A 23,212-nucleotide genomic window follows, 5' to 3' on the forward strand; every position below is an offset into this window, starting at 1 on the left:
AATAAATTTTCCCCAATACAATCGAGCGCGGGGATTCCATTTAGAGAGGTTACGCAGCGTGAAATGATTATTTGTGAGCTCTGCCTTGGGGAGCAACAGGGAGAAAGGGGGAGTTTCTTTTCAGGGGGTGGGAGCAGGGCTGGTCTACAAGATGAGACAGGAGACCCGTCACTGTCCCACGTAGGCAGCAAGGGCTGGGTGCAGCCTCCAAGGTGATTTTGCTGATGCCAACAGTGGCCCCAGCAGGTTTGGAGTCTGAGTTGTGTGAGCCCTTCTGGCAAAAGCAATGATGGGAATGATTCTTCTCCAGAAAGCCGGCACTGTCCTGTGGCTCTGGGTATGTGTGTGTGTAAGCACATGCATGTGCACGTGGGGAGGCACTATGTGCAGAAGAGTGTGGGCCTCCTACAATCCAGACTTCCCCTGCTTCCCTCCTCTCCTGCCCTCCTCTCTCCATTGGACATCTGCAGCCTTGTCCAGGCTCCCTATCCTCCAGAGCAGGCTTGCTCAGTGGCAGGCAAAAGTGTGAGTATGTGGCACGACGGGAGGCTCTTGGTCTAGCGCACAGAGACCCAGCATCCAATTACTGCATTCCTATTTGCACACTGACTTGACCCTGTAGTTCTAGGGATGGGGCTTGTGCCTTTTCCTGGGTCAAATTCCCACTCCTTCCTCTAGCTCTGGAGATTTGTTCCTTGAACCCGGGCGCCTCCCTCGAAGCCCTTCCAGAAGTTCTATTCCCATGACCCGGCTGCTGGAAGTAAAGATCAGATCCTGAACCCAGCTCTGTGGCAGGGCCACCGGTGTCAGTGGCTGCCTTGCTACCCAGTTTCTTCCTGGGCTTCTGAATTCCTGCTTAGAGAACCCCTGTCCTGGCCTCTGTCTACCTGTTGGGGCACCCCTGGAAAGGTCTAGAGGAACTTCCCTGGATCAGAAGCATGCTATGGGTACCACCTGTTGGCTATGGCTACATCCTTGGTCCCCAGGCACACACACTTCACCTGGCAGCCATAGCCCGGCAGAGCCCGCATCCATTTAACTGGTCTGTGTTCCTGGAGCTACATCTGTCCTTCATCCTTACTCCTAAATCACCCTGTACCAATGTGGAGAATACCAGTTCAGGAGAGGTGGCAATTTGGTTGTAAGAGAAGCTAGCTATGGCCTGCAGCTACAGTTGCAGAGGACTCACCCTATTTGTGGTGGATTCGGGGGCTCACCAGGAATAGGAGGCTCACGTCCCCCCAAGATGCCATTAGCTCTGTTTCTTAGAGAGGAAGGAACTGCCTACATCGGTCTTATCTATCAGAGGCCAAATTCTTGAAGATGGTTTCTTGGTTGCAGCCCCTCTTAGATTTCAAACCAAAGAACAGCTTGAGAGGTCCAACTTTTCGACCAGGACAGCAAAAATATGTCCCTCATGGTTGATCTGTTTGGAGAGTCTAAGTCTGTATCGGTTACAGACAGACCAAGACTAAATTTGCAGCCACGGAATAACAAGAAATGTGCTGAAGATACGGATGTCGGAAGGGGCGTGGAGGTTTACCAACACACAAGAACACAGGCGCGAGAAGGCGCTGAGTCATACCTGGGGGTCGACCTGCAGGCAAGAAAAAGAAAGGCAGGTTCAGGAGCCTAAACCAAAACACAAAGGTAAGCAGATTCCAGCTTTCCGGCTCTGGGCCCTGCATTCCTTCTTCCTACAGTCAGCCTGTTCCCTGCACACCCCATGGAATGGGAGCATTACTCATTCCTCGTGCAGAGATGCGAAGAGAACACCTAACCTGTTGTAGGCGGTAGGGAGCTCAAGGGGGAAGGAAATGGAGGGGGAGAGTCTCCCTTTGTCGGCTCAGTCACGTGCGGCTACTCTTTACAGCAACAGCGATAAAATCAAGGGAAGAGTGAGATGTCCATAGGGTGGGGGTAAGACAGATGCGAGATCAGATGTCAGTTTCCCAGCATCAGGAGCTCCAAGGCGAGGAAACTTCTTTTATTCCACCACGCCCCTGTAAAACATGGCAGGAATTTGTTCTAGGCCTCCCGGAGTTTGTAGGGAACGTACGCGTGCGTCTGAGTAGGGAAATACCTACATTCTGTCTTTCCTTGTGGCAGAAGGAAATACGGAGATGCAGGCCCATTTTTAAGCCACCTTGCCACGTGTAAGGTGCTTCCCTGTAACCCCGAAAGCAGACCCTGGGACCCCGTTTTATGGATGTGGAAACATTCCCAGCAGTGTAATGAGTGGAGGTGGGAAGAAAGCAAGCTGCTTTGCTTCCTTGGTGACTAAGACCCACGGCCCAATGCTGTCATCCACTGTTGGTGTGGGTTTTGGTTCTTTTCTCCTACTGATCCTACCCCCCAGCCCCCCAACAACCATGTGCACAAACCGCTTGATTTGCCCTGGCAGAATTTTCTGGAGATGAAGAGTGAGCCGGAAGGGAGGGGGAAAGTTCCAGCCTTGGAGGGGGGAGGTTTGGGGTGAAGATGAATTGGCTTGTCCACCCTTGTCTTTTTTCCCCACCTATTGGTACACTACCCATGTTTGTTATGATGAAAGAATGGTGCTCCCATAGGAGTTGGTAGTCACGGGACCATGCCAGGACCAGAGCGCTGTACATAGCGGTCATACAAGCAGTATGTACCCACAAACACCAGCGGAGCCCTGCAGACTTCTGAGAGCCTGGTGGCTGACATGCACAGAGCATGTTTCTCAGCTCAACTGTGAAAGAAACCCAAGTGTCTCTTGAGTTACTATAGTCTGGACAGTTCTTTTGTGTTTAACTCAATCAGGATCCTGAAAGCTCCACTGGGACCTCCGGGGAGCCCGAGGAGACCACAGATCTGAGTGCCTTTTTAGCAAAGAGCACAGCTGAGAAATGCATCTCAGGCTGAAGAGTAGACAAATGGGCTTGGCAGCATTTAAAAATAGGTAGGATTACAATTGTGCCAGGTTCCTGAACTCTAAAGATTTCAGGAAAATCAGTTAACACAAGCCTGTTGTGATGCCCAGCTCTGGGGCACCAGACTCATAGATGGCAATGGGACCAGCATCCCTAGTTGTGCACTGAGGCAGCCCTCTTTCCCTCTCTGGGCTTCTGTCTCTCATCAGAAGAGGGCAGTGGTCCTCATCAGGAGAGAGCAAAGGACTACCCTCTCCTGCTACTCTCTCATCATGAGAGAACTATTCCGTTTTGGCTGGGTAGACCAGATGGCTCAATTCCTCTCCTTCCCCTTTCTTTTGTTCTTCTCAGAAGAGACTCTGAGAATGAGAGTCCTCTCAGAATGCACCTGAATCACTTGGGATTCTTGGCTGGAAGCAAAGGAAACCTACCAGGGTGGGATGAGCAGAAGTCATGTATGAGAAGTCATGTATGAGAATGCAGCTAGGAAAGCGAGTGGGAAGCAGGGTGGACAGCTATGCCCAGAATCTCCCTGCATGGATGCTGCTGGGCCCCAAGATTTGCTATGGATAATCCTTTGGCTGGTCCCACCTCAAGAGTCCAAACCCAGAATGACCAAGATTCTGGGGATGGGGGAGGTGGGCATGAGAGGAATACCTAATTGGACAAGCCTGGCTTGCATATCTACCCCTTTGTATTCAGGGTCTGGGGAGAGAAAATATTTGGCCTCTTTGGTTGCTGTGGTGGGAAATGAGGCCCTGCCTTCCACCAGGTGGAAGAGTGTTCAGGTGCCTGGTGGTGAGGACAATGACAACCATCCACTGCTGCATCTTTCAGTATTCTTTGGTGGCCTTAGCAGGTTTTAGACACCCAAGTACTGTGCCAAACCCCAACCATTTCTTTCCCATTCATTTCACGAAACTGGGAAGTAGAAGCATGGTTGGAAGAGAACCCAAAGAGCTCTACTCCTTCGAGAGCTGGAATCATTGTTTTCCTTCAAGCTGTGAGCATCATGAGAATAGCAAGCGTCTGAGCCCCACTGAGAGGCCGGAACCTGGGACCAGGAGTTCCGGTATCAAGTACTTTCCCATCACCTCCTCACTGTATCTTGGGCGGGTCGCTTACTCTCTCTCAGCTTTGACTTCCACATCTATAAAAATGTTTTTTGAGGCAATGAATGTGAACACACATCAAACTCTGAAACATGGTATCACTGTGAAACCTTCTCACTGGCGTGAACTACAGCCAGGACTCAAGACTGCTCCAGCGTGAGCAGAGCACCCAGGAGCCCTGCCCAGCACACATGGGCTGACCTGGGGTTCTGATTGTTGCCTTCAGCTCAGTGAGCAGGAATGGAGATTATTCCCAGAGATGCTAAATTCAGAGCCCCAGCCACAGAGGTGATGGCTATGTTTGACTGAAGGCTTGGGGGCAGCTGGTGCCCAATCCCCAGCTCTGCCATTAATTGAGACCTTGTCCCTCTACTTGCTAAACCTCAGTTACTTCAGTCCCATCATAAAGACAGGGAACCCCAGCATCTGATGGTTGTGGGACCTTAGTTACCTTAGTCCAGAGAGGGTGCGGACTATGATTTAAGAACCATTCACTTTATCTTTGGGATGCATTAAATTAACTGGTAAAGGAAGTGGGAGCAGAGGTATCAGATTTTCTTTTGCAACACTTTTAAGTAATATTTTATAAATCAAACTCCCTGATGAGCTCCTTGCAGGGATGTGTGTGAAGACTTGTGGGTGGAAGGATGGTCCCCCAGGAACTGTGAAGCTTGTTGGGAGTGGCACGGGGGGAGGGGAGGCCAGGCGGGGAGGAAAACCTGACCTTGGAGGAATGGCCAAGCAAATGCTTGCAAGCCAACCACCAAGCAATGCCTGGATTTTGGTTTAAATACAAGAGAAAAACATGCCTTCTGGTTTTATAGCCAGGATTCGTTTTTTTAGCTTAAACTCCTCCCAAAATGACTGTCAAACTTTCCTGCACATAAACAGCACCCAGGGAACTTGTTACAAGGTGGATTTTCAGACTCTGTTCAGATTCAGAAGGTTTGGGATGGTCCCAGGAATCTGCATTGTTACAACAGCTGGTCTTGGACCGGACTACTTTTTGGCTGACAAGTATCTGAGCGTGCAGCATACCAGAAAATGCTAAGTGACAGCGGAAGGAGGCGTGTCCCACTGTAAGCCTGGTCAAGACTGATCTCCTGTTAGGCCCACGTTTTCCTGTAATTTTAGAGTTGAACCAGGTGAACCCTAGGGCCCTTTGGGTTTGATCTCTGAGATAGTTCAGTGAAATCCCCCACACTGGTCAGCTGCTCTCTCTGCCCAAGGAATGCATAACTGTCTGAAAAGGTAAGCCCTTATGCAGGCCGCCTTACCTTGAACACACTGAGGCTTAGTGGAAATTTGTCTTTTGCCTTTAAATTTTGCTGGATGATGTTGATGGACATGATGGCATTGTGGCTTTCCATGCCCTCTGGCACAGAGAAGATGGACTGCGTGTCCCTCGAAAGTCCTTCTGCATGAGAAAGAGCTGTCACTGGAGCTCAGTTTGGCTTCTTTAAGACTCCTAGACCAGGGCCATTACTAGGCCAGGGCCATGCTGGTTCAGAAAATCTGAACCAAATCATCAGGAAATCCGGATTTGGAGCCCAAATACCCACAGTTACCAGTTGTTGCACAAGCTTCTTCACGCTCAGCAAGGAGGGGAAGTATGTTCCCCACTTGGTGAAAATATTTCCTTAACTGTAAAGTTGAGGGCTATTTTTGTCATAAGTGGAATGTTAGAATTCTCAGGTATGTATGAGCTTGTGCATTGGTGATAACCATCAGATCCCCGAAATGCTAATCCCCCAGCACTAGTGAAGACAGAAACAAACAGGCAGAGGGATGGCCACTCACGGTACTCTACTACCCAGGTGTGCTCATCAGAGCCAGAGTAAGAGACAGAAGTAAGGTGACTTATTAAGGTAGATTCAAATACATGGAGGAATGAAGACAAGTCAAGATAGAGAGGAATGAATGCATATCAGGAGCATCGCAGGTTGGAAAGCTCTGAGAGGGGAATGGGGAAGCACAGAGGCTCCTCCTTGTGAGGGTTGAACAAGATGATGCATTCAAGGGTACCTAGCAGTGCCCAGTGGGTATTTGCTTGCTGGATCCCTTCCCTCTTTTCCATGCAAAGAATATCTAAGAATAGTCCCAGTGTATCATTCGTAGTTCATTGATATGTGCTATATCCAGGGAAGGGAACTTTGGCCCCACAGTCAGTTGAAGATCTGGAAGGTCAGTCAATTGCCCAAGTGTGACTGGGAAGTTCCTTAGAGTCCACCCATGGCCTCCTGGTGCCAAGGTTCTCTGACCAACAGGGCGAAGATCCTGGAGTTGAAAAGAGGGACACCTGGGGGTCATTCAAGCAAGCCATTCTCAACAGGCAGGTGCCAAGAAGAGGGAATGGTCATGTCTAGGTGCAAACACATGCATACTCTCTCTCTCTCTCACACACACACACACACACACACACACACACACACACATACACACAAACTTGTTTGCATAGCTTCCCCTCTCAAGGATGTGTAAGAATACTCAGGTTCACGTTCACAGGGAGCTAGTTCATTCATCTGTGTGGCAAATGGGGAGCAGGAGGTGTGGGGAGAACATGTGACCCTCCCAAGGTCACACTCAACAAAATTCATCTCAGGGGAACCCAAGTCCAGGCTCTGAGGTGCCCACCTCTGGGATCTCAGGGTGCGGCAGCAGGATACACCCACCAACATGGAGCAGGAACATTCTCTTATGTCTGGATGGTGCTTTATGGGGTAAAGTGATGGTTTAACCCAAGCCCTGACTTTTGTCTAGTGTTCTTTCCATAGCTCCCCAGTCCTAGGTAATTACTGAAGAGCAGTGAGCCTGTCCTCCTCCTGGGAGGCTGGTGTTGGTGAGTAGGATGGTGGGAGAGCATGACAGGGAAGCGGAGGCCCACGTGAGATTCTCCCACTCAGCCCACCAGCAACTGTTTGCCTTAGAGAACAGCTACTGTCCCTTTAGACTGGAGGATTTCTCTCAAATTCAGGCTGATGTTCTAGAATCAAAGGCCACTGAGACTTGAAGCCAAGGCAAGGCTAGGGCTGACTGCTTCCATCTGTCAGAAGAATTGCCAACACCATAACTACCTGTGGTATTTCCTGGAGTTGCACTGTTCTTGAACATCACCTGGGACCATCTTTCATGAGGCACGTTTTCTTGGTTTAGACTGACTGGAAATTGGTTGCATATATGTAGGCAGGAGAAGTTGTCTCGGAAATCTTGACATGACATCCTGTTATAAGCAGATTATAAACATCATTTTACTGGTTTTGTCCCTAGGGTGGGGGGTGCCCTTCTCTCCAGTCCACCTTTGTCTGTCAGTTCCAGTATTTGTGGACTTACCCCTGTCCCACCCAAAGACCAGAGCCTCAGCCTGCCTCACTCACTGTCAAGGATACTTCTCCCTCCTATGGTCGGGAGGACAACACTGAATAAAATTCCGGGTTCTGCAAGTCCCTCTCATGGCTGTGAAGGATGGCTGCCGTCTCTCTCTGCTCTGCATCCCATGTGGTGCCAGGAAGACTACGGTTTCCTCTGACCCTCCACCAAATTCATTGTTGAGATCCTTATCAGAATACAATGGTCTCAACATCTAAAATCCCACCTTGTATTGGTACCCAGCGCTCAATCCATTATCCGCAACTGACAAATTGTTGGGCACTACACCTGAAACTAGTGATGTGCTTTATTGGCTAATTGAATTTAAATTTTTAAAAATGGCAAAAATATAGGAAAAAAAATAAAATCCCCCCTTCTACGGTGATCAAAGTAGAGATATTGGCAATATTTTTCCTTTCTAATTTACATTTGTCTCTCTGCTTCTTGATTCTGTAGACCCAGTCTCCTTTTCACACATGCTAAATCCATTTGAATATGTTACTAAATAAACCAATGTAACCTCTCAGGGAAATGTCCTTATTATCCTTTAAGATATGAGCACATGGCTGAGAATGTGTTTTTTTTTTTTAAATCTGATCCTCCATAGCTGCTGGGGGAGGACACAGATGTCTCACCCAGAGCTCTAGAGTCAGGGCTGGGAGGTTAAGACCGAATTGCTCTTTTGGAAGACTGTGGAGCTCCAGGGGGAACATTGTGGGTCCTAACACACAGATGTAATAATCAGGCATCCTGGTTTCCGGGAAACTATTGCTTTCAAAGCTTGGGGGCCAATATTCCCTTTACCATTCACATTTTCTGGAAGTTCCAATATTTCAGAAATGAAATCCCTTTCACACAGAGAGAAAGCACACAAATAATTTCCCATCCAGTGCTTGTGTGTCTTGGTGGAAAAAAAGAAATAGTCTCCTTCTACCTAGGTCTCTGCAAAGCTAATCCCTACTCCCACCAAGGTTTAGGAAAAGGGATAGGGATTGAGGGAGTGGGCAATAGGGAAAGCTTTAAAATGTAGTCTTAAAAGAAAAATACCAAAACTCGCCATCTTCCTTATTCTCATGCAGCTGTCTTCTTTGTTGGTCCGGGATTTTCTGCCATTCCAGAGACCTGAGTATGGAGACACAGACACAGGGTTGAGAGCTCCTGAAGGACTGCATCTCTGCAAAACGTGCCCCAGCAGGAGGCTTGTCCTCCACGAGTTCTTGGGGTGCAGGGGGAGGGTGTCATTCTACTTAGTGACAGAATCTGTCATTGTCTATATGCTGGTGGCTTCCAAATGGTCTCCAGCCAGATTCTCTTTCCTGAGGGTTAGATGGATACATGCTATGGGCCAAGCCACGTCTCCATCAGAGCCCGTACTGACCTGGAAACCAGCCTATCCCAAACTGCCCTCTGCCTTCTCCCAGTGCCAGAGCGGGACTGCGAGAAGCCACTCCTCCCTTCAACCCGCCACAGGCAAGCAACCGCCAAGCCATGGTGATTGACAATCCCACCTTAGAAATCCCTCCTGAAGCCATCCGCTTACTTCCATCCCTCCCGCTACGAACCCTCATCCCCTTTTTGGACTTCCCACTAGTCTCCCACCGTGCAGTCCTGCCCATTTCCCTATCTGCTCTCCACAAGGCCATCCAAATGATCTTTCTAGAACAGAAATCAGATTCTGACATCTCCCCGCTTAAAACACATCAGGGGTTCCCTTGTCCTCTCAGGATGAAGTTCAAGCTCCCCAAACAGAACCTTGGCCTCTGCCTCCCGCTCCAGCTTTCCCTGAGGAGCTCCCCACTTCCCCACACACACCCCACACTGAAATTCCGCACTCAGAACACGAATATCTTCATCCCTTTGGAAATACCTGTCCTGGTCTGCCCTGGCCTTCGCAGTGAGGCTCCCTCTGCCTGGGATGTTCTTCCTCCTTTCAACCCTGTAACTTGAGGATATCACTCATCTTTCCTCCTAACAGCCATCTCTGTTGGAAACCCTGCTTGTCCCCCCATGGGACTCCCAAACCACCTTGAGAGTCCTTGCCCTTCCTCTGAATGCACATGGCAGCCATACCACTCCCGCCTCAGCACTTGGTACCCCGTGTTTCTGGTGCTTCTTTATTTCTCGCCATCCCTCCCCGGACTCTGAGCTCCATGAGCTCAGCGATGCACTCTCACCATTACGTCATCACAGGAGTGAACCCACTGCCTTGACACTCAGGCATGCAATAGTTCTCAGCGTGCCTAATGAAGAAAGTTGCCCAGTTCACTAGGGTAATGTATTCCAGAAGCTAGTCCTAGGGTGTGGGGTAGAGGAGTTGACCCTCACAGGCAGAAGCGAGCAGCTGTCCCTTCTTCAACCTGCTCCCCATAACAGAGACAGGCTCATAAGCAACAGCCCCCAGAGGCACAATGTGTCACCGATCTCTCTCTAGAAGTGGCTTGTGTCTTTCTTGGAGGACCTGGGTCAGCTCTGTGGCGGGAGAGCAAGGAAGGGACCACCACCCACGCTTTGGGCCGTAGGCTGAGCCAGTCAGATGTGTTATTGTAAAATGGCAATTTTATAATTAAGTGATAATTACATTTTCTGCAGTGTGTAAGGGAAAATAAATGTAGTGTAAATCAATATGCCATTGATTCATGCAAGTTTGCCTTTAAGTGTGTGCGTCTGAAATTTCAATTATGGCTGAGATTAGACCAGCCGGCTCTCTCCATCCCTCTCCATTCCTTGGAAAGCAGGGAGACGGTGATCATCCGATCACCTGTCACTTTCTAATGGCTCCGCTTCTGGGGGGACCTGGTGAACCCAAGCACAGCCAGGTATGTGACCCTCAGAGCTAGCATGGCCTGGCCCGCTTCCCCATTCCCTGCTCTGCATGGGTTTCGCCCTCTTGAAGGGCCTTCAGAAATCCCATGCCCATGGGGTAGAAACCCAACTTTCCAAGCTGCCATTGGGCTCTCTGGTCCCAGCTCCCAGCACTTCTCTCCTGGGTTCCTCTGTTGGCCCTGAACATACCATAAGCCTTCCTGGCTCAGCACAGTGGTCTGTACATCCCCACCCACCCGGTGATACTTTTCTTTTTCCTGCTTGAACTCAAGTTCGATTCTACCTGTGAAGCTTGCCCTGAACATGTCAGCCTGGTGCCCTGCTGCCTTCACCAGTCATGAGACATTTAACACAGGAGGCGAGGCTGAATCTGTGGCCTCATCTCCCGCCCCAGGCAAACGTGTCATTGACATTCGCTCTTCCAGTCTCCAACCCCAGCAACCAGCCCTGAGTCAGGGATTCTGTTAATCACATCGCCCCCTGGGCCATACTGGCAGCTTGGGGTGGTGACTGAGAAAGAGAACCGGCAAAGGCCAGAAGTTGCTAAGATTTGCTTTGGAAGAGGCAAAGGAAGGAAGGAGGCATAGAGGCAAGATAAAAGGAGAAGGGGGAACAGTGAGTGAAAATGCAACACTGTTCATGGTTCATGGTGTTGTAATTTCATTCCCCTTCTGGGGAGGGGTTCAGCTGCTCTGTTCTCCAGGGGGCATCTGAGGTCCCACCAGGTTCATTCTATGAATTCATGTTGCTTGCCCCCCCTCTTCTGCCCGCTCCCCCTTTCTACCCCCAGCTTCAATGTATGTTCATGTTCCATTTGACGAGTGTCCACGTTGAGCAGGCACACGCCAGCTGTTGGGGCTCAAAGACGATCAGAGTGGACCCTGCCATAGCCTGACTTGTGGCATCAGGTCAGCTTCTGGGCAGCCTGAAAGTAGGGCAGGGACGCTGGCCAACTCTGCATTTGTCTTCCAGAACTTGCTTCTCCCTGTATTGACCTTCACTGCTGTTGGGTGTCGCTCACCTCTCTGAATGCTCGGCATTTCTTTTCAAGTCTTATTCTCTTTCCACCATTGCCTCTACCTGCTCTGCTGGCTGCCCGAGGAGCAGGTAACCTGTCCCCAGCTGGCCCTCTAGGGATAGCCATCTCATCCTTAGCAAAGGATGGGGACCAGGGATCAGTCTTCTTGGCAGCTGGGAAATGTTAGCCTGGCTCCAGGGAACCACTGATCACACAGCTGTGTCCCCACTCGCCAGCTGGGGCAGAGCACAGCCGTGTGGCACATGGCCAAGGGGCCTCTGACACTCACTCAGCTCCATTCACTCCTCCTACGCGAGCAAGGTGTGAGTCCAGACACGGGTTATACATCAGAGTCCAGATCAGTAGGGAGGACGGACAACCCAGGTGGCCAGAAATTTGCCTCAGTTCCCCAACTCCCCCGAGAATGAAGTCTTTTCCTGATGGTGTCATCAGGATAAAAATCCCATGGGATCCCTTATGGGATGAGTCTCCTTCTCTCCATCTCTCTCTGCCAAATAGGACTTAACATATGACCTACTCCTTCCCCAATGCTTTACAAAAACAAGTAATTCTGGGTAAGTAGGTTCACAGTGGTTAAACTGTAACCTTCTGGGGGCTAGACACCCGATCTTGTCATCTGTACATATCCCACAACACCCCTAACACAGTATACTTAGTGCAGGGAGCCCACAGTAGGGATCTAATAGATGCCTGGTGAATGGCATCATGGCAATGGGAGGTGAACTGACAGCCACACATAGGTATGAAATGGACAGTGAGATCCGCAGCAGGTGAGACAGAGACCGCCCTCCTGGGGCAGGGGCTCTCGGCACACCAGGCCCTCGGGAAGGCTGGAGAGAGGTTTTCGGAAGCCATACTCATCACTCCAGCGTCCTCTCCATTCAGTGTGGCCCCAGGGGTTCCACAGGCGGATAAGATCTTCCCAGCTCCTCCAGGTCTGAATCTGCAAAGAACAGAAAAAGAAACTGTCAATGTTCTCCAGCAAAAGTCAGCAGAAAGAGGGGATATGAATGCAGCTGCTTTTTACCTCCAAGGACTAATTTAACTTCTGACCTCATTTGGCTGCAGCCAGAAAAAAAATTGAAAGGAAAAAAAAAAAAAAATCAATGTCTCTGTGCTGCCAGCACGGAGTTGGAATGAGGGAGGAGAAAACGGCCCCTCCTTCTGCTCAGCACCTCGAAGGGCAGACACAGCTTCATCATTCCGGACAAGACCTCCTGGAATGTGGGTGGGCTGAAATGTAATAGCAGATGCATAGCACAGGACGTTGCTGCAGGCTGCAGAGGGGAGACCTTGATGGGTCCCCAACCTCCTGCAGGCTTTGTTTCCCGCCCCCCCCCCCCACCAGCATCTCTGTTCCACAGATGCAGCTGCTCTCCTGCTCACGGCGCACTGGGAGCTGTGCCGGGGTCTCCTACTGCGTGGTCCTGAGCAAGGATATGGAGGAGGCTGATTCAAGACAGCCGAGGTTAGCCCTCCCACACCTGCACCGTGGCACTGCCCCAGGCCCCCTGTCACCCTGCCACTATTGGCAGGCAGGCATCTTGATGACCTGAACTTTCCTTCCTTCTCCAGGCACCATCAGCACCAGTCCCCCGATATGGAGGCTGGCTCCTTCAGACCAGGAGGCCAAAGTCCAGGACTGTTGATAAGTTACAACAAAATGAACTCAATCCTTTGAACCCACATTCCCAGATCCAGGAGCCCTCAGCCTGGTGAGAGGAATTAAAGCATGGTTGTGTATTATAGTTGGATGCTGATGGGTGCTGAGGTCATCTGTGGAGGCCAAGTCCTTGCAGGGGCCAGGGAAGGGGCCCACTTGCTCCGTGGTTCCAGGCCAGAGGCAGCAGAGACAGCCCCGAGGGCAGTCTCACCACATGGAGGAGTACCCTGCATATGGAGGTGGGACTCGGAGCCCAGCGTCGCCGGAGCACCTTCTGTCCTTCAAATTGCCAGTGGATGTTTATAGAACCCTTGACTTGCACAGGAGGAAACTGAGCACCAGAGAGGTTAAGCAACCTTCCCAAGGCCACAGTGTAAGTGGCAGAAGAAGAGTTCTCATCCCATGCCAGGCTCTGAAATTGGAGATGGGAGAAGATAAAGGTTACAGCTGCTCCAGGGCCCAGACCACTCTCGGGTGTGGCCACAACCCTGACCTCTGCATCTGACCCCTGGGCCACCAGGCCAAGGCCCGTGTCATCACCAGTAGGGCAATACCATGTAGGAACAACGCAATCCGACGGGCCCAGAGAACTTGGCTTGGGTAAGGCTCTCTTCCATCCACTTCCATCTGGCTGGCCCTATAGGGAAGGCGTTTTGGCTTTTAAAGCTGCATGGGATTGGGCGGGGGTCCTGGCACAGACCCGGGGTTCCCTACCCCCAGGCACTCCAGGTCTCACACCCAGTAGATTTATTAACGGAGCAGGGATGTGAGAAATGGTTGCCCGGTGGCCCAAAAAGCTTAATGAGCCACCCTTAGTGCCCACCAAAGTCGGGGCTAAGATGGGCACAGGGGAGAAGAACAGCCAGCAAGTGAAGGAGCTGTAAGCAGGGCTCAATGAGGCATGCAGATAAACCCTTACCCCCTCGCCCAGGGGAGTCACCGCCCGCGCTAGGTGCGTAATAAAATATGCCAATTTCATTCATCTTCCTGTCTGTGTCCTGCCCAGAGGAGGATAAGCAGATTAAGAAACACACTGCATTTATGGGCTGGTTTAATCTGAGCACTTGAGGTCAGTTGTGACCTCCTTGTTTGGGAGGAGAAATCTTCAACGAAGTCGAGTTCCTGGGCCTTGGCAGAGAGGTTCAGGGGTCACACTCAAGGCCAAGGTCATGACAACCTTTGAGAACTCACTCTTGCTTCACCTCTCCTGGCCACTCACTGTACCCCTGGCCGTGGCCACGCTCTCAGAAAGGGTCCCCCCAGGGAAGAGTTGATGCAGGTTATCTAGTTCAGGATGATTATTTCCTCCGATGTATTCCCTTAAACGCTAGTCCCACAGTTGTGAATGATTAGTCCTAGGAGAAGTGGTTTCAGGGCTCATGGCAGATTAAAACCAAGGGATGTCTCATTATATAAAGGGCCTTTCCCAGGAAGGGCGGAGACATCACACCGGTGCCACGGCTCCTTTGTTCCAGCACAGATCACACATCGATCACTGCTCTTTCCCCAAATCTGGAAGCAGTGCCAGAGTCTCGTCGACAGAGTCATCCGAGCAGCATTGTCAATGGATCGAGGCTGACACACAAGGAAACCAATCTGTCATCCCTAGCCTGGTCTTTGCACATCTGGGACGGGAGTCGTGGGAAGCGGCGTGTCCCTGTGGGGCCTGGTGCAATGATGGCACTGGCTGCGCCCGTGGAGAATTCTGAGACGGGCTTGGGAGCATTTGGAGGAGGAGAATCTGGGGCCACTGTGACTGGGGTCCTCCCTGCTTAATCAGGGTGATCTCTTCCTTGCTCACGGGCAATGTGTTCTGAGCGCCTCCCCTCCATTCTGTGATGGACGCAGAGGTTCAGTGACGTCATCTTCACAGGCCACAGAGGGACACGTTTACCCACTCACGCAAGCGCACTCCTCCATAATCTCATGAGCATTTATTAGGTGCCTACTGTCTCCCAGGTACTGTGCAGAGGAAAGCATTTTGTGATGCATTTCCTTAAGGACAAAAACAGGAGACAGAAGATATGTCTCTATTTTGTGGAAAACTCACCAAGACACAAAACGACAGAGCAAGTGTCCTGGGGTCACTAAACGGGAGACAGACTGATACAGAGAGAAGGAAGGCAAAGAGGAGAACCCATGCCAGAAACAGCGCGCGATCGCTCGGCATTCTATGGTCATAAACATCTGTGGAAAGTGTACCCTGGAGCTTGGGATGGCCTCTCAGGGCCTCAAGGACATGATTAGACCTCAAGAGTGGTGGGAAATAGAGACAGAGAACCTGTGTGGGATATTGTCTCAAGGCCAGAAAGCACGGTTACCACACAGTTGGTGTCCAGGCCCAGCATTTTTAAGTAGCTGTGTTGACCCTGACCTTCCCCTCTCGGGCTTTGGCTTCTCACTTAGGAAAGGAGGAGGCTGCACGTCAGTCATGTTGTCAGGACCGAGTGACACGGCACACAGTGATCACATACACTTTTGTCTACCCCAGGTCCATGCTTGCATCAAGGGGGAGCGCTGTCCGCCAACAGCTGTCCTGCCCTCTTCCATGGGAATAAAGTCTAGACAGGATGTTTCCCAGACTCCCTTGGGCCTCCGTGTGGCACGTGACTAAGTTCGGAGTAATGGGGTCTGAGACGACATGGTGTGTGTGTTTTCTGATGGGTGCCTTCCATGTGAATATAGAAGCATCCCCTGGCTTCTTTTGCTTTCCCTGGATAGAAGGTGGCCGTCCTCGGAGCAGCTGCCCTGGGCTCACAGCGAGAACCCATGTTGCCGACGGCGGAGTCACCTAACAGCTATCAGCTCTGGGTTTACCTGCTTCCCTGAGATAGCGATGAACTTTATCTTATTTAAGCCCCTGTTTTTTTGGAGGGCCTCCGTGGTAGCAGTTTAGCTGATACATAACCAACAAAACCCTTCCAGGGCTTGCCCTAGTCGTCTGGGTGGTTCTTTCTTCTTTTTTTTCTGGGCTAACCCCACAGTCTAGCGGGACACTCAGCCCATCTGTGATCAGCACAAGGACCCCAAGAGCTCTGGTGGGTCCCTGGGGGAGGAAGATGCTGGGCACCAGAATTTCTGGATGAGTGGAAGGAATGAGGCCAGGTGGGGGCCTGCTGAAGGCGTGGGATGCTGACTCCTGTTTTGAGGAATAAGAAAGCCAGATACTCCCCACGGGAGACTTACCCGCTGGGCTCCAGTCACGGTGTACGCGTGCTGACTCACCAGGCCATTCTTCAGGCTCCTGGCCACACCTGTCGGCTTCAGAGGAGGAAAGCAGACCAAGCATTACACATTCACAGGTTCCTCAGAGGAACAGAGAAGCACGGTTCAATCAGCAGCTAAACTGTGGCACTGGAAAGGCACAGGCTCTTGGGAGTCTTTTCTACAGGGACCGGGTTTGTAGGCTGCTGGGTGGTTGAGGCCCCACACGTGTCATACCTCCGGAGACTACCCCGTTTCTGCAGAACCCCAGAGTCCCAAGGCCAATGTGGACTGCTTCCTCCTCTAGTCCCTCCTCCTTAATGACACGCAGCACAAAACATGACTGCTGGGTGTCTTGTAGGAGCCCGGAACACCCAGCAGCCATACACTGTGAGAAACTAAAGTGCATGCTAGTTTTGGGGGGGTGTTTCAGATTGGGGGTGTCACCCAAAACCCACATGTTTAGAGAGCGCAGGAAATATTCTCATGGATAAGGAGCTGGCTGTCTCAGAATAGACTCCAAAATAATTTGGAGGGTCATCCTAGCTTTTCAGAATAGGACATACTGACCTTGGGATGCCACCCTTGGAGCCAGTGAGAATCAAAGGGCTGCCCAGTCCCTCCAGACCCCATTATGCCTGGTCACACGGCTGTGCTAGGCAAAGGCCGCAGGGTCAGGCCATAAGCATTCGAACCCAGCTCAGCTACTTACTGGCTGTGTGAGGCTGAGAGTTTTCCTCAGCCTCTCTGAGCCCATCTCCTCTTCTGTAAGTGAATTCTGCAGCCTTCTGTCTCAGAGGGAGGGCTGCTGTGAGGATGGCATCAGGCATAGTGCCAGCGCCCCATGGCGCCCGCTTGACCATGCCCCTTACTAGCTGAACTGGCTGGTGGTTAGATACTCCTGGATGAGGAGTCGAGTCTGCTCACCTCGGCCAGCGTGGCGCAGGTAATCAGGGAGCCTGCCTTGGCCGCTGTCTTCACCATCATCACCAGGTCAGAAGAAAGGTTCAGGTCGATGTTGGTGACCACTCCTCCTGTGAGGTCCACCAGGGCGTCAGGGAGGAAGCCGTAGTGCAGGTTGGCATAGGACCCATGGAACCTAGAAGAGAGAAGTCATGTCAGCCCCTCTAAGGCCTTTGTTGAGACACTCCGGGAAGAGAGCTTGCACACCTGATCGCTGCGTATCGCCCAGTGAAGGATCGCCCAGTCCAGCTCCGGACCATGGCCACCTGCCACCTATTCGCCTGGATGAAGGTTCTGCCGCTGTCCTTCCCCTGGTCTCCTGGGGCTGGGCAGCCCCATAAGCAGCAGTATCGTGCAGGGGTTAGGAGTGCAGGTGCTGGAGCCTCAGGCCAGAGGTCGAATCCCAACCTCTCCACGTGTTGAGCTGCCTGACCTTGCACGTGGCAAGCCCTTAATAGACATCGGATATTAGGATGATGAATATCCACTGTTTCCTGTTCTGCTTAACAATAGTGACAAATCCTTGCTGTGTGAGGGGTCCCGTGCTAGGCACGGAGTGTTCAAAGGTGGGCAAGACCTCCCCTCCAAGAGCTCAGCCAACAGCCTGGTGCCCACTGTGGCCACGAGCAGCCTCTGTTTTGCAGTGCAAAGCGTGATCCAGATCGTCTGCTCTCAGAACTAACCCCCTCATCCCAGGACGGTCAGGGGGGCCAGGCGACTGTCCTGAAGGTAACGAAGGGGAGGACAAGTCTTACCTAACACATGGACCTAATACATGGTCCAAGCAAGCCACGTGGAACCTCATCTGTGTCCTCTACCGCACCTCTTCCCACTCTTGCGTGAGGTTTCTGCTCCCCTCTAGGGTGGCTGAGAGATCCCAGATTCAAGAGCCAAACTGCTCCGGTTCAGCTCCCGCTTTCCCCTCTCATGAGCTCCCAGTCATAGGCGGGAGGCTGAGATGTTCTATGGCTCCCTTGGCCAGCAAGGGAAGGGGCACTGGACAGTCCCCACCTCCACGGGCGGCTGTGGCGGGTATGCTGGTCCTGGCACGTGTGGCTCACAGGGGGTGGGCTCGTGGCTGTCCCTGTTGGGCACAGCAGATCGACGCTCCCCCTGCTCCTGCCTGCACTTGTCGCTCCTTCCCAACGGCACCCTGCCACAGGGACACTCTCCTTAGAATAACTCATCTAGTTTCTTCGCATCCCTTGAGGATCTATTTGCTCTGAAAGCATGTGGATCCTCTTGGAGCAAAGAGGAACTGCCTGTCGGTCTGGGGGGCTCTCGGAGGGGCACAGGTCTGAGCTGAGTTTATGCGGGTAACGCCAGCGGGGCGTGTGTTCCAGGCAGGAAGGATCCCCGGAGCCGGAAGAGCATGGCGGACCAGGATCTTGTGATGGTGCTCCCAGGAGAGAGGCTATGCTGACCACTGATGCAGGGCCAGACAACAGCAGATTTGTTTTTAAGTTCCTGTCAGCGGGGTGAACTGGAAAGGCTCCCAGGGAACCCCAAGATTCAGACAGGGGAAACCCATGAAGATCTGAATCTGAGGCCAGACAGGGAGAAGACTCTGCCCCCTGGAGTCATCCTGCCCAGCAGGAGTCCTCCCCACCACTGCCGCAGTCACTCAGGCTTCTCATCTGTGACCTTCTCATCTGGCCCCAGCCAAGGCTGTGCCCCTCACAGGCCAGGGGCAGTAGGGAAGCTCTGATCAGGGCTTACTTTCTGGTAACGCAAATCCTGTGGGGCTCTGGGCTCGAGTTCCTCCCTGCGGCTCCTCTAGGTGGCCTGCGACCCTCCCTTCTGGGTCTTTCCCCTGAGAACAGCGAGGTGGACTGGGTAGGTTCCTGGGGCCCCTCAGTCCTTTCTCCCATAGTCCCACCCCTGCCACTTTCTCCTCCTGGGCACCGCCCAGCAGTCACATAAATTCATGTCAGCAAATATAGGTCAAATAGCCACTGAAAGCAGGACAACCACCCAGGCACAAATGCCACGAATGCTTATAAGTCCTTTATAACAGGAAGCTAAGGATACACAAAAGGCCATTCTGCAGAAACTGCCATGTGACAGGTTGATCTCAGCTTGTTTTTAAAACTGGTTCTAGGGGCGCCTGGGTGGCTGTGGGTTAAAGCCTCTGCTTTGGCTCAGGTCATGATCCCAGAGTCCTGAGATCGAGCCCCACATGGGGCTCTCTGCTTAGCAGGGAGCCTGCTTCCTCCTCTCTCTCTCTCTCTGCCTGATTCTCTGCCTACTTGTGATCTCTGTCAAATAAAAAATAAATAAAAATCTTTAACCAAAAAAAAAAAAAAAAAAAAAAAAACTGGTTCTAAATCTTATCTTCCTGTCTTTCCCTCTCCCTGACTTAGGGTTATGCCCTGACTGACTCTTATCTCTGGGGTAATTTACTTAGTCAAAGGCAAAGCCTGCCTTTGATAATGGTCATGCCCAATTGGGTCTGAACGTCTGACTCCTGATTTCCCACAGGTTATTCTGGCTCTCGTCCTAGAGTAGGAGGGGCATTGCCGAAGTTCACAAAGACTGGGGTTCTGGAACCCATTCCGGAGCCCACCAGCATGACATCCCCAACTGTAAGAGCCCCTTCTTGGTGAGGCACTTAGGGGCCCTCCCTAGATTTCAAGAGGGCAGCCCTGGAGGCATTCCAGAAAAGAGCCAGGACCTGGCTCGGCAACTTCAGGCCCACTGCCTCAGTGTCTGGGGGCACCGTCTGAGGTCCTGGATTCACAGCACCCCACAGTTGCCACAGAGAGACCCAATGCATGGGGAAGGCCAGCAGCCTCTCTCTCGCCATCTCTCCACGATGCCCACAAACCTGTCTCAGCAGCAGCTGGGTATTTGACAAGGAGCTATCTCTCTGCTTCACAAACATGAGCTCACAAATCCTGCTGATGCTTCAGGAACATGGCAGCTATTCTTAGCCCCCTTTGCTGACAGGAAACAGAAAGGGAAGGAAAGATAGAGACAACTGTGTTCACCACACCTGTCACTATACCTTGTCACCTGAGCCCAGGAATTCGGAGATGCCTTGTTCTCATCTCTGGGCTGCGGCCTCATTTGGGGGAAGTGTCTATCTGCCCAGCTATGCGAAGAAAGAGGGAAGAATTCAGACGTCTACATCAGAATCCGAAAGGACACTAAAATGCTGGGATTCTTAATTGCCCAGATTCTGTGCAGGGTGATACGCAACCTGACAGATGTTGTCCTGCGATCTCCTATGTTAGTCCTCTGGAGGAGGGGTGTGTGAAAACGGGCTGATGTAGATCTGACAGACCCAACCAATTCATTTCCAGACTTCCCAGTTGCCAGGAGAGTTGAAAGTTTGGGATGCATGTGTTCATTGGCATACATTGGTGGGTGGGGAGGCTGGTCATCTCCATAGGGATGGAGGGGTTCTCCATGTTTGTGCCTGACTCTGAGTTCCAAAGAAGCAAGAACACAAATCTTTTTAACATAAAACTGACAGCATTAAGGGATGATGGAAAAACCTGGGGCGAGGGGAACGGTTCTCATCCCAGCTTGGTCCCAAACACCACATGACCTTGGGGTGCTCTGCATATATCAGTTTCTTCATCTTTCAAAGGAGGAGGCAGGAGTTGAGGCTGACAGAGCCCCCTTCTAACCCTGAGAGCTCTCATTCCATTGCACTCACTCCTTCATTCTATGGTTCCCTTCTTCGGATAGAGGGGAAAGCTTTTAAACAGCTTACTAGTTTGAAACATTTTATCCTCCACTAGATTTCTTTAGGCGGTGGAATGTGGATTCCGGGTCCAGTTTCCCATTTTCTTTTCAAGCTGAATGATGGCTTTAGGTCGACTGTTAACAAAATGGGGTCAAAGTCATCATTTCATTCCACGAGGTTTCTAATTCTCCAAGTGAACTGGCACGCTCCCCTTTTCACAGAAGGAAAAAAAAAAAAAAAACAAAAAACCGAAGCCCTGAAGTAGTGAGAGCTGAATCCATACTGGAAAGAAATGGCAGTGTTTGGGTAAGTAGCTTAGAAGCAAATTAACCTCCCCGAACATATGGATCGGTTCAACAACCTGGCCTGCTAGCTAGGCTTCCTTCTCAAATGCTAATGAACAGCTCTTCTTGACACTGGAAATGAGCAATAGCTTTAGTTTTCTACAAATAGGCTCAACAGACAGAACGGAAAAAAAAAAAAAAAGAGCTCTCGAGATACATGGATGTTCAGATCATGATCTCTAGAAGGACAGGGACTGGAGTGCTAGCATGGTCTATGGGGTTTTTAACATCCTTCGGGCCCAGGACTGGACCCAGCAGGGTCTTCAGTCTTACTAAATCATGTCCCTGGGCAAATCACTGAAAACCAGAGCAGATTCAGGCTAGCGATCACCATCACGTGACTACCGAGAGTCTTGGCTTCCCGTCCTGTAAAATTTGGTTGGTGTTAATGATCTTTAGAGAACCTGATTTGGTGATACTCCACTAATACCCTTTTCTCCTGAAAGGGATGGTCCCTTTGTCTCTTAGCATTGACTTCTAGCTCTGATGTGTCCTGCACAGTTCTCTGTGACATTGACCATTTCCACTTAACACATCCTCTTGCTCACACCTACTTAAGCCAGTCTCAGAATCTTTGTCCCCGTGCCAAGCACCATGCCTGACCTGTGGTTAAATACTTAGTACACATCTTCTGAATACATGCAACTCAAAGAGTCTAAATAAAACATATGAATTGGGGTGAACTTGAGCTTGTTAACACTAGAAGGTAGTCCTTGCATCATGACACTTGGACCATAGAGCAACCAGCAACACCTGCACTGCCTACCCCACCCCCAGCACAGATACCATCTCATAGTAGTCATACCGGCCCCCAACTGCCGGGCCTCACTTTGAGCTGTCTTGCCCCTAGGTCTTTGCTTGAATCAATCCCATGGTTGGGAAGAACTCTCCAACACATCCCCTTTCTTCTTACTGAAATTCTATCCAACCTTCAAGGCCTCACTCAATGCCCCGTCCTCTATACAACCTCAGCCTGACTCTCTGTGAGTCAGAAAGTCAAGAATGTTCTCTCTCTCTGTCCTTCCCTCAGATTTTGACCATCAGCGATGCTATTATATTTTACCTGGGCTCTTATCCCAGCCCGTGCAATAACATTATTAGTACATACCTCTGTTCAGTCCTGCCCTGCCCACCCCTTGCTATGTGTCTCTGGGTTCCTCCCTTGGCCCCAACACAGCCTTGCAGGCAGTGATTTTTTTATGGGGGATGCCCAGCCCGGTGGCAATGGCTCTGATGCTCCCAGGGCATCACATGCATGGAGAGCTGCCAAAAATCCTAGGGCGAGCTGCTATGCCGCATCCATCAGGGCCAGCAGCGGAGCAGGCAAGGCAGCACTGAGGCCCTGGTCAGAGGGGTGGGCTACACTTACTTGGCATAAGCTTTCTCCAGCAGACAGGGCCAGAACTCTTGGTTGTTGCTGCGAGGACGCACAAAGAGGTACTCCGTTTTCAGGATAGGCAGGCGATCATCAACCACCACTTCCACCCACTGGCCACACTGCCAGAACTGGAAGAGAGATGAAATATATGCCTTAGTGGAACCGGGGCCAAAGGGAGCTTTCTGGACCCCCAGCCCATGCCAAATGATAACCACTGTCATGACATGACCTCATCAGTGTCACAACAAACTCTATCCAAAACAAAGTCCTGGCCCAGGTCCGTGGACAGGGGCCAGGCATGTCAACTGCACTGGACAGATGAGTCACAGATCGAGTGAGTCAAGGAAAAGACAGGCTGCGCAGAGAGAGACTTGGGTTTCAGTTACGCTTTGCTGCTAATTCTGGCTTCACTTTGGCAAGTCCTTTAGGAGCTTCAGACACATGAGAGACTTTCCAGGTATACCTTGGGCACAGAATGGCAATAGACGGAACAGATGCCGAATAATGAGGAGACTGGTAGATACAGAGTGTCATCATAGGGGAGAGGAAAGCCTATTGGGAGCCAAAGCCTCGAAGGAAGAGGCAGGACTTAAACAGGTGGCAAGGAGGTAGGAAAGGCATCCCAGATGGCCTGAAGGCTGGATGATGAGGATTGCTCAGGAGGACTGAGCAGTGACAGGCTCGCTCTGGCCCCCTTCAGCTCATGTGAAGCTGGCCCAACCTTCAGAG

The 23,212-nt window shown here is 51.3% G+C and overlaps 1 protein-coding gene across 5 annotated transcripts in view; it reads right to left on the bottom strand.

Moving 5' to 3' along the window:
* The window catches only part of CAPN13 (calpain 13), an 83,263-nt gene that overhangs the window by 26,276 nt on the left and 33,775 nt on the right, over positions 1 to 23,212 (bottom strand). For all 5 annotated transcript variants that reach the window (XR_006606511.1, XM_004777895.3, XM_045079271.1 and 2 more), the window contains 8 exons: positions 22,475 to 22,611; positions 17,032 to 17,203; positions 16,087 to 16,161; positions 12,095 to 12,180; positions 8,423 to 8,497; positions 7,084 to 7,229; positions 5,287 to 5,426; positions 1,586 to 1,597 (listed from right to left, as the gene is read on the bottom strand). Coding sequence is in view for 4 of the 5 variants with exons in the window: in XM_004777895.3 (XP_004777952.1) it covers positions 1,586 to 1,597; positions 5,287 to 5,426; positions 7,084 to 7,229; positions 8,423 to 8,497; positions 12,095 to 12,180; positions 16,087 to 16,161; positions 17,032 to 17,203; positions 22,475 to 22,611 (843 nt within the window). In the remaining variant the exon portion in view is untranslated. The remainder of the gene's footprint in view (positions 1 to 1,585; positions 1,598 to 5,286; positions 5,427 to 7,083; positions 7,230 to 8,422; positions 8,498 to 12,094; positions 12,181 to 16,086; positions 16,162 to 17,031; positions 17,204 to 22,474; positions 22,612 to 23,212) is intronic.

This window comes from Mustela putorius, unplaced genomic scaffold (genome assembly GCF_011764305.1).
Source record: "Mustela putorius furo isolate JIRA1106 unplaced genomic scaffold, ASM1176430v1.1 tig00000281_pilon_pilon_pilon, whole genome shotgun sequence".
Classification (NCBI taxonomy): domain Eukaryota; kingdom Metazoa; phylum Chordata; class Mammalia; order Carnivora; family Mustelidae; genus Mustela; species Mustela putorius.